Below are 15872 nucleotides of genomic sequence, written 5' to 3' on the forward strand. Positions count from 1 at the left end.
GTATTTATGCTCCACTCCTTTAGCCGTTGGAGCACTGGAGGCCGGGATCTACCATAGCAATACAGCGGTGCATAGACAATCCAGGAAGTTTTTGGAAAGCGTAGGGGACAATTTCCTGGCGCAAGTGCTAGAGGAGCCAACTAGGGGGGGCGCTTTTCTTGACCTGCTGCTCACAAACCGGGTAGAATTAGTGGGGGAAGCAAAAGTGGATGGGAATCTGGGAGGCAGTGACCATGAGTTGGTTGAGTTCAGGATCCTGACGCAGGGAAGAAAGGTAAGCAGCAGGATACGGACCCTGGACTTCAGGAAAGCAGACTTCGACTCCCTCAGGGAACGGATGTCCAGGATCCCCTGGGGGACTAACTTGAAGGGGAAAGGAGTCCAGGAGAGCTGGCTGTATTTCAAGGAATCCCTGTTGAGGTTACAGGGACAAACCATCCCGATGAGTCAAAAGAATAGTAAATATGGCAGGTGACCAGCTTGGCTTAATGGTGAAATCCTAGCGGATCTTAAACATAAAAAAGAAGCTTACAAGAAGTGGAAGGTTGGACATATGACCAGGGAAGAGTATAAAAATATTGCTCGGGCATGTAGGAATGATATCAGGAGGGCCAAATCGCACCTGGAGCTGCAGCTAGCAAGAGATGTCAAGAGCAACAAGAAGGGTTTCTTCAGGTATGCTGGCAACAAGAAGAAAGCCAAGGAAAGTGTGGGCCCCTTACTGAATGAGGGAGGCAACCTAGTGACAGAGGATGTGGAAAAAGCTAATGTACTCAATGCTTTTTTTGCCTCTGTTTTCACTAACAAGGTCAGCTCCCAGACTGCTGCGCTGGGCATCACAAAATGGGGAAGAGATGGCCAGCCCTCTGTGGAGATAGAGGTGGTTAGGGACTATTTAGAAAAGCTGGACGTGCACAAGTCCATGGGGCCGGACGAGTTGCATCCGAGAGTGCTGAAGGAGTTGGCGGCTGTGATTGCAGAGCCATTGGCCATTATCTTTGAAAACTCGTGGCGAACGGGGGAAGTCCCGGATGACTGGAAAAAGGCTAATGTAGTGCCAATCTTTAAAAAAGGGAAGGAGGAGGATCCAGGGAACTACAGGCCAGTCAGCCTCACCTCAGTCCCCGGAAAAATCATGGAGCAAGTCCTCAAGGAATCAATTCTGAAGCACTTGCATGAGAGGAAAGTGATCAGGAACAGCCAGCATGGATTCACCAAGGGAAGGTCATGCCTGACTAATCTAATTGCCTTTTATGATGAGATTACTGGTTCTGTGGATGAAGGGAAAGCAGTGGATGTATTGTTTCTTGACTTTAGCAAAGCTTTTGACACGGTCTCCCACAGTATTCTTGTCAGCAAGTTAAGGAAGTATGGGCTGGATGAATGCACTATAAGGTGGGTAGAAAGCTGGCTAGATTGTCGGGCTCAACGGGTAGTGATCAATGGCTCCATGTCTAGTTGGCAGCCGGTATCAAGTGGAGTGCTCCAAGGGTCGGTCCTGGGGCCGGTTTTGTTCAATATCTTCATAAATGATCTGGAGGATGGTGTGGATTGCACTCTCAGCAAATTTGCGGATGATACTAAACTGGGAGGAGTAGTAGATACGCTGGAGGGGAGGGATAGGATACAGAGGGACCTAGACAAATTGGAGGATTGGGCCAAAAGAAATATGATGAGGTTCAATAAGGATAAGTGCAGGGTCCTGCACTTAGGATGGAAGAATCCAATGCACCGCTACAGACTAGGGACCGAATGGCTAGGCAGCAGTTCTGTGGAAAAGGACCTAGGGGTGACAGTGGACGAGAAGCTGGATATGAGTCAGCAGTGTGCCCTTGTTGCCAAGAAGGCCAATGGCATTTTGGGATGTATAAGTAGGGGCATAGCGAGCAGATTGAGGGACGTGATCGTTCCCCTCTATTCGACATTGGTGAGGCCTCATCTGGAGTACTGTGTCCAGTTTTGGGCCCCACACTACAAGAAGGATGTGGATAAATTGGAGAGAGTCCAGTGAAGGGCAACAAAAATGATTAGGGGTCTAGAACACATGACTTATGAGGAGAGGCTGAGGGAGCTGGGATTGTTTAGCCTGCAGAAGAGAAGAATGAGGGGGGATTTGATAGCTGCTTTCAACTACCTGAAAGGGGGTTCCAAAGAGGATGGCTCTAGACTGTTCTCAATGGTAGCAGATGACAGAACGAGGAGTAATGGTCTCAAGTTGCAGTGGGGGAGGTTTAGATTGGATATTAGGAAAAACTTTTTCACTAAGAGGGTGGTGAAACACTGGAATGCGTTACCTAGGGAGGTGGTAGAATCTCCTTCCTTAGAGGTTTTTAAGGTCAGGCTTGACAAAGCCCTGGCTGGGATGATTTAACTGGGAATTGGTCCTGCTTCGAGCAGGGGGTTGGACTAGATGACCTTCAGGGGTCCCTTCCAACCCTGATATTCTATGATTCTATGATATGGTCTTATAGTTGGACTGAATGGTCTTAATGAGCAGGAGCGCTATTCTGGATGGACCTTCGGGGCTCAAAATGTCCACCATGGGGTCCTCCTGCTCAACCGTCTCCTTGGCCTGCAACCCCAAGTTCTGGGCGACCCTGCGCAGCAACTCCTGGTGGGCTCTATGGTCTATCGGTGGAGGGCTGGAAACCGTTGTACCCACCACCGCCTCATCTAGGGATGATGAGGAGGTTACCTGCTGCTCGACCCCCTCTGGCTGGTCCTCCTGCTCCCCTTCTCCCATAAGAGGGGCCTCCGGCTCGGGCCAGGGCGGGAGTCCATGGGAGTCCAGTCTCTCTCTCTGTTTTATCCTGGGGGGATGCTGGAGGCCTAGATGCTGTAGCCTCTGTCACCGTCTGGTGATGCGGGGACCGGGACCGCTGCACTGAGTAACTTGCCCTGGATGGGGCCCCTTGGCACTCCTGATAGGCCCAGGAGTTCCAGAAGGGCCAATGGCCTGGTGGCCCCCATTGGGGTTGCCAGCCCACCTGAGGGTCCCTGCTGTCTGGGGCTTGGTGCAGGTAGCTATAGCGGCTGGAGTCGGCACCGGACTGCGGTGATGCCGATTGCGAAGGCCACGGCGGTGCCAACGATCTGCGCCGGTGGGAGAATGAGCGGCTCCTGGCTGAGCGGGAGCGGTACCGGTATCCCCGGGACTGGGATTTGGACCGGGACTGGGACCGGTACTGGCGTTCCCTGGACTGGGACCGTCTGCAGGAGTCCTCTGGCGAGGGCTGTCTCAACTCCTCCAGGTGCTGGTCTCTGGGTGGTGCCAGAGAGCGGTGTACCCTTTCCGGTGCTTCCTCGCGCCGACCCACTCCCGGTGACGCGACCTCCTTCTGGGCAGTTGGTAACTGTGAGTCCGCGGAGTCGGAGCTCGACCAGGACCAACTCCAGGAGTGGTGCCGGGACGGTGTCCTCGAGCGGCACACCATTGCCGGCTTACCCCTCGACAGCACCCATGGCGTGGGTGCCGGAGGGTTCTCCCTATGCGGGAGGGGGCTCGCCGCCGACAGCTCAATGAGGTCCTTTTCAGCCTCAAAGGTGCCAGGCGTGGAGGGCTGATCCGTTATGCCCTCGAGTCCATTGTCCGCACTGCGCTCACTTAGGTCTGGGCTCAGTGGGGCTTGTGCTGCCAGGACCTCCGGTGTTGGCGCTGGTACCGTGGCCTTCTTGCGCTTATTGGTGCTCGGGGCCTTGGGAGGCGCCGGCCTCCTGTGCGGGGAATGACCGCGCCTTCCTTTTGGCTGCGAGGGGGGCTGCACCGGGGAGGATGAGCGGTGCTGGGGCCTAGCCTGGTGCTCTGGGGCCGACAGTTCACGGTGCTTAGCTGGTGCTGGACCTCTTGACAGCTCTGGAGCACTATGCACCGAGGAAGCCTGAGCCGGCGTTGGGCGATCCGGACCCGGTGGCTGCAATGCAGCCTCCATTAACAGCTGCTTTAAATGAAAATCTCTTTCTTTCCTTGTTCTTGGCTTAAACGCCTTGCAAATCCTACACCGCTCAGTTTGATGTTTGTCCCCCAGGCAACGTAGACACAAGCTGTGGGGGTCACTAACTGGCATAGGTTTGCGGCACGTGGCACAATGTGAAGTCGCGGGCCTGTGGCATGCCCTGTGGCCCGGGGCGGGTGCTGGAAGCCTGCAAGCACCTAATCACTTAAGTGTCCACAATACAGGTATGTTAACTAACTGATAACAGCTACTCTGAAAAGGCTAAGGGACTGCTCTTCTATGAGAGAGAGAGAGAGAGAGAGAGAGAGAGGGTGTTCCAACGCCGCCACGGACAGTAAGAAGGAACTGGAGGGGGTCGGGCCGGCAGGGATATATATGCACGGCACAGTGGTGCCACTCAGGGGGCCCCGACGGGAGCCACTAAGGGAAAAAGTTTCCGATGCTCGTGCACACAGCGCGCGCTCAGCTAAAGTAGAATGGACGTGAACAAGCACTCAAAGAAGAATTTCATGATTTCATAACTAGAGTTGGGTGAATAGAACAAAAATAATGTGTGAATATTTGTTTCAATTCAAAACTGAAATTCAGCGTATCCATATTTGCTATTATAGCTGGCTGAATAATGGGAAAAAACAAATATTTTATTTTTTTAAAATTGCAAAATCTTATTGAACAAACTGTTCAATTAATATGTTCACAATTTATGTGCCCATCTCCATGTGTAATCAAGATGGGTTAATTTTGCATACTTGGACAAACAAGAAATAACGCTCCCATTTAGCATGGTACTTGAGCGTGTGCATTTCCGTAAACATGTGAGTAGTCCTCTCAAGTCAATAAGACAACCCACATGTAGTGGTACCAGTAATATTGCTGAAGTACCTTTTGGAACTGAGGCCTATATGATTTGTTACACAAGAGTATTCTGTAGGAAAATCTTTGTTTCATTACTATTTCAAAGGATAGCATGAAAGCGCTGTGCTTAAACTAACCAAATAACTTTTAATTAAAGGACTTTCAGAAGAAATGTGAACACACTTTGCTCTGCCCACAGTACTAAAAGTTCACATGGTGAATGCGCTTCTCACTATATACAAATTGTCCATTCTAAAGGAAATGATAGTTTTTGTGTTTTTGAGTTTCTTATATAGCAGGAGCCAGCAACCTGCAGCACGCGGCCCCAACAGGGTAATCTGCTGGTGGGCTGCGAGACATTTTGTTTATGTTGACCATCCGCAGGCACAGCCCCCTGTAGCTCCCACTGGCTGGGAATGGTGAACTGCGGCCACTGGAAGCTGCGAGGGGCTGTGCTTGTGGACAGTCAATGTAAATTACCTAATTAGTCAATTACCTTGATGGGCCGCGTGCTGAAAGTTGCCGACCCCTGTTATATAGGTTGCATTGCTGTAAAATATCATTGTGATATCAGTAGCATGCAGATCATTGTCAGGGGCTGTAAATCAGTTTCTATTCTGTGTTAAAGGAGATCTGCAATGTTTTTAATTCAATACATCTTTATTTTTACTTTGTTTAATAGGTACAAGGTTACTGCCATGTGATCACCAATCTCTTGCTCACAATCCCAGCATGCTCAGGGCATGTGATATCTGTAACACCTAATCTTGTTATTGGGGGGAATAGTGGAGACCTGTCAATGGAGAATAATATAAAGCTATATTTTTCAGTACTAAGTGGTTTACTATTACTTTTCACATATGCTTACACTCTTGTCTGTTTCTGATATCACCCGCCCAGCCCATGTTAGAATGTACAAAAACAAATTAACAATTAGAGGACATTAACTACTTACAAGAACAGAGAAAGAAGTGAGAATATTAAAACTGAGGTGAAATAACAGTGATATTTATTTGCACATTCAGCTGCCCTTTGTAAGGTCAGGTGGTTACTGTTTGAAAACACTACAGTTCATCTTTAATATTTACCTTCACCTTGAATTATTTAGATTTGCATTGATTTTCACCTTGTATATTAACCTTCACAGTACAATTCACCTATAATACTAGGTTATTCAAGTTTTCAGCCAAAAGAGCTTGACCCGAAGTTTCCTGCTAAAAGTTAATGGGCAGATCCTCACTTAGTGTAATATGGTGTAGCTCCACAGACCTCAATGGACTTGGGCTCATTAACACCAGCTTATGATCTAGTCCAATATTTCTACTCCTCTACTTGGTGCGGATAATTTTCACCCATCAGAAGAGCTGATACTTGTCTGCACTTTCTTTGCACTTTCTTCTGATTGGTGTCAGATGCTTTATGGCACTCCAGTTTGGATCAATTGGTACTGTAAAATATAGGATTTGTTGGCTATGGGAAAAGGTATTTGCAGGAAACAGGATAAAAATGACCAGTATTTTGCACCTTGGTTACCTTTTTCTTCACCATGCTCACGTGGATACCCAGGCATACTCTAGCTTCTCATTCTTTGTACCCTGCCAACCCACTATGTTATTTGAAGCTTATTCTGTTTTCCCTTATTGTTGTAATGCATGCACCAAATTTAGGCAAACGTATACCAACTCATATACATGTATATTGTACCAGTTCGGCGGGGAGCCTTTCTGCGTTCAAAACAACAAGGGACCAAATTTGTAAACATCAGGAACTGTTTGCTAATGATTCACAGACATAAAAAGTGACTTGCACCAAACAGATTTTAAAAATATTATGCTCAGAAAAATAGATGCATTTAAAAAAAAATTACACAGCAGATCCTCAACTTCTGTAAAATGGCATAGCTTAACCAAAGTCAAGGGAGCAATGACAATTTAGATTAGCTGGGGATCTGGCCCTATGTTAGACAACTTAAGTTAAACGTAACCTTTTACAAAACTCTTAAATACTTTAGACTGTTTCCTGATGTTTCTGAAATTTTGACAAATTGTACAATTTGCAGCGTTTCCTCACACTATATATTTAAAGCAATGAAGAACATATATTGTCTTATACTCTGGTATTTACCTTTTGGTCAATATACTTGTTTTCTTCAATTGCAGATCTTTTGGAGTGGTCACATGAGGAAGAAGATGCCGAAGGGAGTCTTCGCAATAAGCAGCTTGTATCCTGTTGCTGACGATCAATAAACTGCTTCATAAAACTTTCCCTTGCAAATAAGAAAAAGATATCACATTTTGTTGCTAAAAATCCAGAAAGAGTTAATCCATGTTTTCTGTAATATGTCACAATTGGTTACTGCTAAGATAGAACAGCAGCAAGATGGAAATTGATACTTACAATACAGTATTGGGGTACTGGATAGTACATACAAATAACAAAGATGACTAGATTTAGATGTAATTATTAAAAACAACAATTGAATTTGGCGCTTTCATTCAGTTTCAAACAAAAGTGTTTGTTCTCTTTCATAATACAGTCTTTTATTTGATTTTTAAAATGTAACAATTAATTTTAATTTTATTGACATCAGATAAAGCAGTTTAAAGTTTTTTCTGAGTTTATAATACAAATTGCTCATTAAAAGCAAACCAAAGACTGATATAATCCAAAGGATGCATACTTTCGGCAAGAAAATCAATTTTTCAAGAGTTCAAACAGCATCTGTTCATATAACAGCCTTGAATGCCAATTTTAAGGTACTTTGACAATTTTATACTTCACATATGCCATGTTTTGATTTTTAAATTATTTTTGTTTACAAGAAATACACATTTATTTTTCCACATTCTAAGTTCTATAGTTATATACTGAGTGTAACCAACTCTTCTCTGGAGTGATAGTTCTACACAGTACAACGAATTCATTTTAAAGATTTTATTCTTCTGTCCATAGCTTGATGTTTTTTTTCGATGGCTAGCAGCAACACTAGGTCTCAATTACCTACCCACATATACATTTGGAAAAACACAGGGAAAAAAAAAATCATACAAAGCCAACAAAGATCACGGATACACTGTTTAAAAAAGAAGCAAAAACTCAATATGTACATAATCGGGGTTTTGGAAATACAATACGTCTGATACCTTAAAATTTAACAGTGTTTTATTTTAATCCCTCAGAGGCAGATATTTTGGCCTATACCACACCTTTTGCACAGTTCAGATGACACAAAAGATTTGAAGACAGCCCCAACTGGCCTACCTGTGGTCTCCCCAGCACAGGAGAATCCCCAGTGATAATAGAGCTGGCACAGCCATCTCCTACACCGTGTATTGGTGTAGGGGGAACTTGGGTGGGGAAGGGTGTAGAGGGGGCTGGGAATGGAGTGTGCTATGCTCCAGCTATCCTCATCTGGCAAAAGGTCCCTTGGGAACAGTTGCAGATGGTGCATAGTTATAGCAGTCCCCAGGCTGCTTTCAAAGATTCAGTGGACTACAACTGACTCCCCAATGCCTAACTGTCCCCTCTCATAAGCTGGGTACAACAGAAACTCTGACCTCTGAGTTTTTTGGGTCATTTTTTGAAGGAAAGTTATCCCCAGTGCAAATCCAGTCCAGTCAGGTAATGGTCAAAAGTTGTTACCCTCTGACAGCTGTTCAGTGTTCTATACGAGGTGATTTGGTGGACTCAGATGACCAGGTAATTAAAAAACCCACACTGGGAATTGATTTTTAGAACTTTTGCTCGGAGTCTTAGAAAAGAAGCTAAAAAAAACAAATGAGGCTGAAGAGAAACTACTTTCTCATCTGCAGAAATGCTCTTTCCAATATACTCTACCTGCGTGCAGATAAACGACTTCCAGGACTATTATTCATTCCTTTCATGAGCACTAAAGCCATGTAAAAAAGAGAGGAGGTGATATTTTTTGGGAAGTAAAAATGAGAGACAAATGAAAAGTCACCCACTCTCACCTCTAAATACAATGTTTTGATTCTGATTTCTAAAATTATCTGCTTAATTTTTGGGAGAAAAACTGTTATGTCCCTGGCACTACTGTGTGTGCTGGTAATTAACAAGTCTCCAGCACATAAAGAAAGGATGTATTTTATACCTTATTTTTGGAACTGTAAAATCTGAAGGAAGCTTGGAGATTTTCACCATTTGTGGCCTGTTAGGAAATTTTTCAAATATACGTAGACGCAGTGGAAGCTTTTCCTTAGTATCAGCATTGGCTTCACTTTGCTTAAGCTTAAAAAAGAAAAAAGAAAAGAAAAGAAAAAAAAAGGAAATTTTACTCTAAGTGTAAAAGTTTTATTTTTCAGAATTCAAAGAACAATAACAGCAATCAGTTGAAGAGACAGAAGATGGCAGCAAAGAACTACAGAGGGTAGTTTTGTTGCTCAGAGTTCATTAATTTACTTGTGTTAGAGGCACTGACAGATATCAAACTATACCAGTCCATTATCTAAAAGCCATAAGATGAGAGGCATTTCTAACATTTCAGTTTTAAATCATGAGGCATATTAGCTTTGTATTATGTATGTTTACTTCTGTATTTTCTTCACAGTTCCCTAACACTTTTAAAAAGAAAATAAATATTCATGTTTTGTCTTATGTGACTCAGCTTTTTGTGCATGTTGACAGCTTTGAGATATTCAGATAGAGCATAATGTAGATAAACGAACTGAAGATTAAAATCTTTAGAAAAACCTCAGATTACGATTGCAATAGGAAAATCACTTACGGATGGATCTACTAAATATTGCTATACTTATATCTAATGATATCTGAAAAAGTAGATGGAGATATAACTATTGCATTCTGATTATCATGTAGGGTCACCTAACCATTTTATGGCAACAAAATGCCAAGTCAGAAAGGGCCACTACATGGACCAAAGCTTTTATAGTAAAACACTTTTTTTGAATTGAAGAACTTAACATGAAAAATATCAATTTCTGTCTAATTGAACATAGTACAGTAAGGTTTGGAAATCGAATAGCACACGTCTAACTGTGGTCTTTCATACAATAGGGTGTGTTTACACAACATTTTGCACAGATCGGGAGCAAGCCTTGCAGCCCCAAGATAACAAATTCCAGTTAGCAGGGCTTGTGCTAATGCTCTAAAAATAGCTATAGAAACAGCACTTTGAAGTTGCAGTTTGGGTTGAGGCACTGAAGCCCACCCCACTTCCTGTTGAGCCAGGCTGGAAGGTTCACTCCTGCTGGCTCCAGAATGCTGTGTAGACATACCCTAAGGATCAACTTTTCTTTGTCCATTATAGCATGGGCATCAAATCTTGATTTTTTAAGAGAATTGTGAAATGAGTGTATGGCAAGAATGCTGTATATTTCATATATTTAGATTTTAGTGAAGATTTTAGTATAGTACAGTTTCTGGTGGAAGATTTTTCTGAATATTAATTCAAATTAGCATAGATGTGAACTGTCATGTGGACTAAAAACTGAAGAACAATAAATATGGGGTAATGATAAATGGTAGTACACCGAGTTGGGGAAGAAGGTGTCTAGTGGGGCACTGCAGAGATCAACTCTATGTCCATTCTTATTTAATATCTTCATTAATGATCCTCAAAAGGGAGAAATCATGCTATTAATTAAATTAATTGGATATTAAATTGGGAGGAGTTGAAAATACCAGTGAGGACAGGGAAATTAAAAAAAAAAGAGATATTAGAAACAAGGACAGACAATAACAAATGGAGATTCAATTTTAAAAATGGAAGTTAATAATCCAAGGGGAAAATATGTTGCAACATATTCACTGAGAGAACACACTGGGGAGGCACTAATGCTGACAGAAAGCTAGAGTAGCAGTAAGAATGGAGTGCAGGCTGTGGAAAGGTTTCTCAAGAGCAATGCCTCATCACTTGGTACTTAGAATAAACAGGACCCTTGAAATGCCAGTGTAGGGGAGGGAAAAATCCTTCACTCTCAGGGAAATGGACTGGATGATCTAAGAGGCCTTTTCTAGAGCTAGAATAGCTTTTTTTTTAACCCAGTGGAAATTCTCATTGGCACAAGTTTTCCGGTTCTTGTCACTCTGTCTTTTCAATCTCTACCTTCTACATTAATGACAAGTAAATGTAGATATATGCAGACTGTAACACGGAGAGAAAATGTCCCTCACAGGAAATGATTGCTATTCACGGGAGCCCACAGCTTTGCATTTTATATCTAAATACAAAAACAGGGAGTTTGTGATAGATTAAAATGGTATCTGATGTTCCAGTGCAGCAGACAACCATACTATAAAAGAGCTAAGCAACGTTACATAAATATACACTTTTTGAAAAGCAGAATGATTAAAAACATGCTTTAAAAATAATCTGAACTCAAAGCTATTCTACAGAATATCTCAGCATCAGTCATGCTGAGATAATATTATATATTAGGAAGCTGAACGCATTTAGCTTCACTTAGTGCCTCTCAACAAGTCTAGGGTGTAATATTTGCTCTGCATGACACACATCCTGTTCTGTGTCATTGCTTAAATCCTTCACATTTCAGCTCCTGTTTTTTTCAGCTTATGACAAAGACATATATCTTTTTAAAGATATAGGATTTGTAGAAATATGGCAACTATTGTTTACAATGAGGACTGCCAAGCGATTAAAAAATTAATTGTGATTAATCGGACTGTTAAACAATAACAGAATACCATTTCTTTAAATATTTTTGGATTTTTCTACATTTTAAATTATATTGATTTCAATTACAACACAGAATACAAAGTGTATAGTGCTCACTTTATATTTATTTTTTATTACAAGTATTTGCACTGTAAAAAAAACAAAAGAAATAGTATTTTTCAATTCACCTCATACAAGTACTGCAGTGCAATCTCTTTATCATGAAAGTTCACCTTAAAATGTAGAGTTATGTATGTACAAAAAAATCTTCATTCAAAAATAAAACAATGTAAAACTTAGAGCCTGCAAGTCCACTCAGTCCTACTTCTTTTTCAGCCAATTGCTCAGACAAACAAGTTTGTATACATTTGCAGGAGATAATGCTGCCCGCCTTCTTGTTTACAATATCACCTGAAAGTGGGAACAGGCGTTCGCATGGCACTGTCGTAGCCGGCGTCACAATATATTTACGTGCCAGATGCACTGAAGATTCATATGTCCCTTCATGCTTCAACCACCATTCCAGACAGGTTCTGCTTGATAACAATCCAAAGCAGTGTGGACTGATGCATGTTCATTTTTATTATCTGAGTCAGATGCCATCAGCAGAAGGTTGATTTTCTTTTTTAATGGGTTCAGGTTCTGTAGTTTCTGCATCTGAATGTTGCTCTTCTAAGACTTCTGATGACATGTTCCACATGTTGTCCCACTCAGATTTTGGAAGGGCACTTCAGATTCTTAAACCTTGGGTCGAGTGCTGTAGCTATTTTTAGAAATCTCAGATTGGTAGCTTCTTTATGTTTTGTAAAATCTGCAGTGAAAGTGTTCTTAAAATGAACAATATGTGCTGGGTCATCATCCAAGACTGCTATAACATGAAATATATGGCAAAATTCAGGTAAGACAGAGCAGGGAACATACAATTCTCCCCCAAGGAGTTCAGTCACAAATTTAATTAACACATTATTTATTTATTATGGGCTCTAGGTGGCACAGAAGGGCAGCTTTCCTAGTGCTGATCCTCCCTTTCTCCCTGTTGTGGATGGGGGTCAGAGGCACAATGGGAGGGCCCTCACCCCCACCTTGGCCACGGATGAATAGAACTTCCTGTCCCAGAAAGCAAGTTTTACATGAGACAGCATGAGGAGATGGAACAAGAGATAGTCCCTTTTTCATTTACCTCTACAGTATCAATCAGAGTGTTTTAAACATACATCTAATTAGTATTTGCACTCTGAAATTTTCAGTTTCCCCTTAAGAAAGACATTTTTTTCTTTTAGGCTGTTTTTATATTTCTTTACAGACAATATACTGACAAAATGTGATTCTGCCTTAGTACACATCTGTCATAACTTGGAATGATTTCAGTAACAGCAAGTAAACTTTGAAGAACATTGAAAATAAACTCTTGAATAAAGTAATGCTTAGTTTAACTCCATGGACTTCGGTGAGTTACAACAGGAATAAATTTGATATATTATGTTGATTAATAACCAGTCATTTTTAAAATTATTACATTATTATTAGCGTTTAACATTAGATCCTCCCTCTCCCACAATACATAAAATGCTTTAAATAGAAACATAGTCATCTGGAAATCTCAATCTTATTTTCAAATTTTGTTTGAACAAACTCTCTGAAAATAAGGACTCCAATTTGACTGCTGTTAATTTAAATTCAACAAAATATAGCTGTTGTTTCAATGAAAATCTTTTATTCTTTCTTAAATGTATTGGTGTGCATTTCAGCTACAAAATTTCCAACATTACACACCTTGTATAATGGCAGAGCTACTGAACCAGAAAAAAATAAATGTTTAACTGTGCTCACACTGAAATGCTCTTTCCAATAAGTCATTTACATTTAAATGCAGCAAAAAGCATTCACAGAAAAGTAAATATGTATTTAACAATAAATTAGGCTACTAGATTTTAATTCTTATATGCTCTGTAAAACAGCATGCCAGATGGATACTGTCATCACTATAGTCCATTGGGAGAAACAGATTTATCAAGAGAACTTCATTGTGTTTTATTAGGAAGACTTTTTTATTTTTGGCCTACCAGGGTGGCCAAGATCTGCTCTCCAGTGTTCTCTGCTCCAGAGCATCATAGGAAAAAAAGAGTTGCATAGGGAACATGAGGTTGCATCTATTTTGGCTTATACTGAAGAAATAGCTGCTTTGGACTTCTTATGCAGGTGTCCTGGGGCTAGAGAATACGCTGGGAGCTGAGGATTCCTCCATTTGTGCGGGAGAGGGGCTCCAGGTTAGGGCAGGAAGTTGGAGAGCGGGAGGAGGTGAGGGCTCTGGCTGGGGATGTGAGCTCTGGGGTGGGACTGGGAATGAGGGGTTTTGGGTGCAGGAGAAGACTCCAGGCTGGAAGGTGAGGCAGAGGGATTAGGAGTGCGGGAGAGGCCTGCAAGTGGGCTCTGAGGTGGGGCTGGGGATGAGGAGTTCAGGGTGTGGGAGGGGGCTCTGGGCTGGGGCAGGGGGTTGGGGTGCAGGAGGGGAGAGGGTTCTGGGCTGAGGGTGTGGGATCTGGGGTGGGGCCAGGGATGAGGGGTTTTGGGTGCAGGAGGGGGCGCTTGGTGTGGGGGGACTCAGGGCGGGAGGTTGGGGCTGGGGGAATGGGCTTACCTTGGGCAGCTCTCAGTGGTGCAGCAGGGCTAATGCAGGCTGCCTGCCTGTCCTGGGGCACGGAAGCAGCCAACAGGTCTGGCTCCTAGGCATGGGGGGACGACATGCGGCTCCATGGCGCGCATTGCTCTCGCCCACGGGCACCATCCACCTAGCTCCCATTGGCCAGGAACGCCGGTGCTCAGGCAGCGCACGGAGCCCCATACCTCCCCCCCCGCCAAGGAGCCAGACCTGCTGGCCGCTTCTGGGGCACAGTGCAGTGCCCCAGGACAGGTCGGGACTAGCCTGCCTTAGCCCCACAGCACCACCGACTGGGCTTTTAACTGCCAGGTCAGCGGTGCCGACTGGAGCTGCCAGGATCACTTTTCGATCGGATGTTCCCTTCGAAAACAGGACACCTAGTCACCCTACTGTGACTTCTTCTGCAGCGGCAGGGCTGGAGCAGCTGTCAGCGCCAGGGCCACCGAAGTAGTGGTCCCAGGACCACCAGAGCAGTGGCTGGCAGTCAGCCTCCTGGCTGCTAGAGCAGGGGCTGCCATAGGAGTGGCAGACACACCCTCAGGCTGCTGGAAGTCAGCCCTGGGACCACTGGAGCAGGGGCTGGCAGCTGGCCCCAGGGCTGCTAGAGCAGCTGGCTGGAGGTCCACCCTGGGGCAACTGGAGCAGTGGTCTTCCGGCCACCGGAGCAACGGTCGTCAGGGCTACGAGAACCACAGTTCCCAGGGCCACCAGAGCAATGGCCAGCAGTCAGCCCCGGGGCTGCTGGAGCAAGGGCAGCCGGAGCAGCAGCAGGCAGTGGTCCCTGGGGCTGCCAGAGCAGCAGCTGCAGATCAGCCTAGGGCTGCTGGAGCAGCAGCTGGCGATCAGCCCCGGGGCTGCCAGAGCAGTGGCTCCAGGACTGAAGAGGTGGCCGGGATTCAGTCAGGCCCCCTAGAACTGGAGCAGTGGCAGTTAGCCCCTGCTGTAGGAGCAGAGGCGTGGCTGGAGCAGCTGCCAGAGGCCAGCCCCTGGCAGTACTCTGACTGGTATTCCTCCCCCCACACTTGGGTATTTTTAGTAAAAGTCACAGACAAATCATGGGCTTACATGAATTTTTGTTTATTGCTTGTGACCTGTCCCTGATTTTCACCTGATTTAAAAACCCATGACAGAATCTTAACCATAGTCATTTGGCATGCAAGTAAAACCTTCTAAGTAGGACTCACTCTCTAAACAGGTATATGGTGTCCTTCCTTGCTACTGACAATAGATAAAATAACTATGTGGAATTAAGGCATGCCTAACTTAAGTTTGAGAAAACCTAACACAAGGAAGCTCATTAGAGGTGCTTAATTGTATCTGGAAATGCTCTCAAGATTGTCATGGGTTTTTAAAGCTATTTTCCAGTAAGGCATGTGTATATATTTTTTCAAACTTTACTACTATATTAAGGCACTTATATAAAGATGGCCTGATTTTCAAAGGTTTAACGGGATTTGGGGGTGCTCAGCCTTTTTGAAAGGGTTGAGGTTGGGCTGAAAATCAGACCCAAAACACACATTTAGAAATTGATACTAGGATATCTACAACAGAAAGATAAATACATCTAGGCATTTGCAAATATTCTCAGAATGTCTCAGTGCCCTCTTTTTTTTAATCAAAGAACATAAAAACAAGTGAAAAAAGAAGAGCTCATCTGGACATTTTGATCGGTCCTCCCAAACGTAATTGCTCATACTACAGTCTAGAGGGTATCTCATCCTGCCAGAATGAACGTGTTATTTTTAGTGCA

General features: G+C 43.8%; 1 protein-coding gene across 6 annotated transcripts in view; it reads right to left on the reverse strand.

The window, feature by feature from the left end:
* The window catches only part of NALCN (sodium leak channel, non-selective), a 356269-nt gene that overhangs the window by 77550 nt on the left and 262847 nt on the right, over positions 1–15872 (reverse strand). For all 6 annotated transcript variants that reach the window (XM_048854413.2, XM_048854388.2, XM_048854395.2 and 3 more), the window contains 2 exons: positions 8920–9056; positions 6933–7074 (listed from right to left, as the gene is read on the reverse strand). In XM_048854413.2, coding sequence (XP_048710370.1) covers positions 6933–7074; positions 8920–9056 — 279 coding nt within the window. The remainder of the gene's footprint in view (positions 1–6932; positions 7075–8919; positions 9057–15872) is intronic.

Source organism: Caretta caretta, chromosome 1, assembly GCF_965140235.1.
Source record: "Caretta caretta isolate rCarCar2 chromosome 1, rCarCar1.hap1, whole genome shotgun sequence".
NCBI classification, from domain to species: domain Eukaryota; kingdom Metazoa; phylum Chordata; order Testudines; family Cheloniidae; genus Caretta; species Caretta caretta.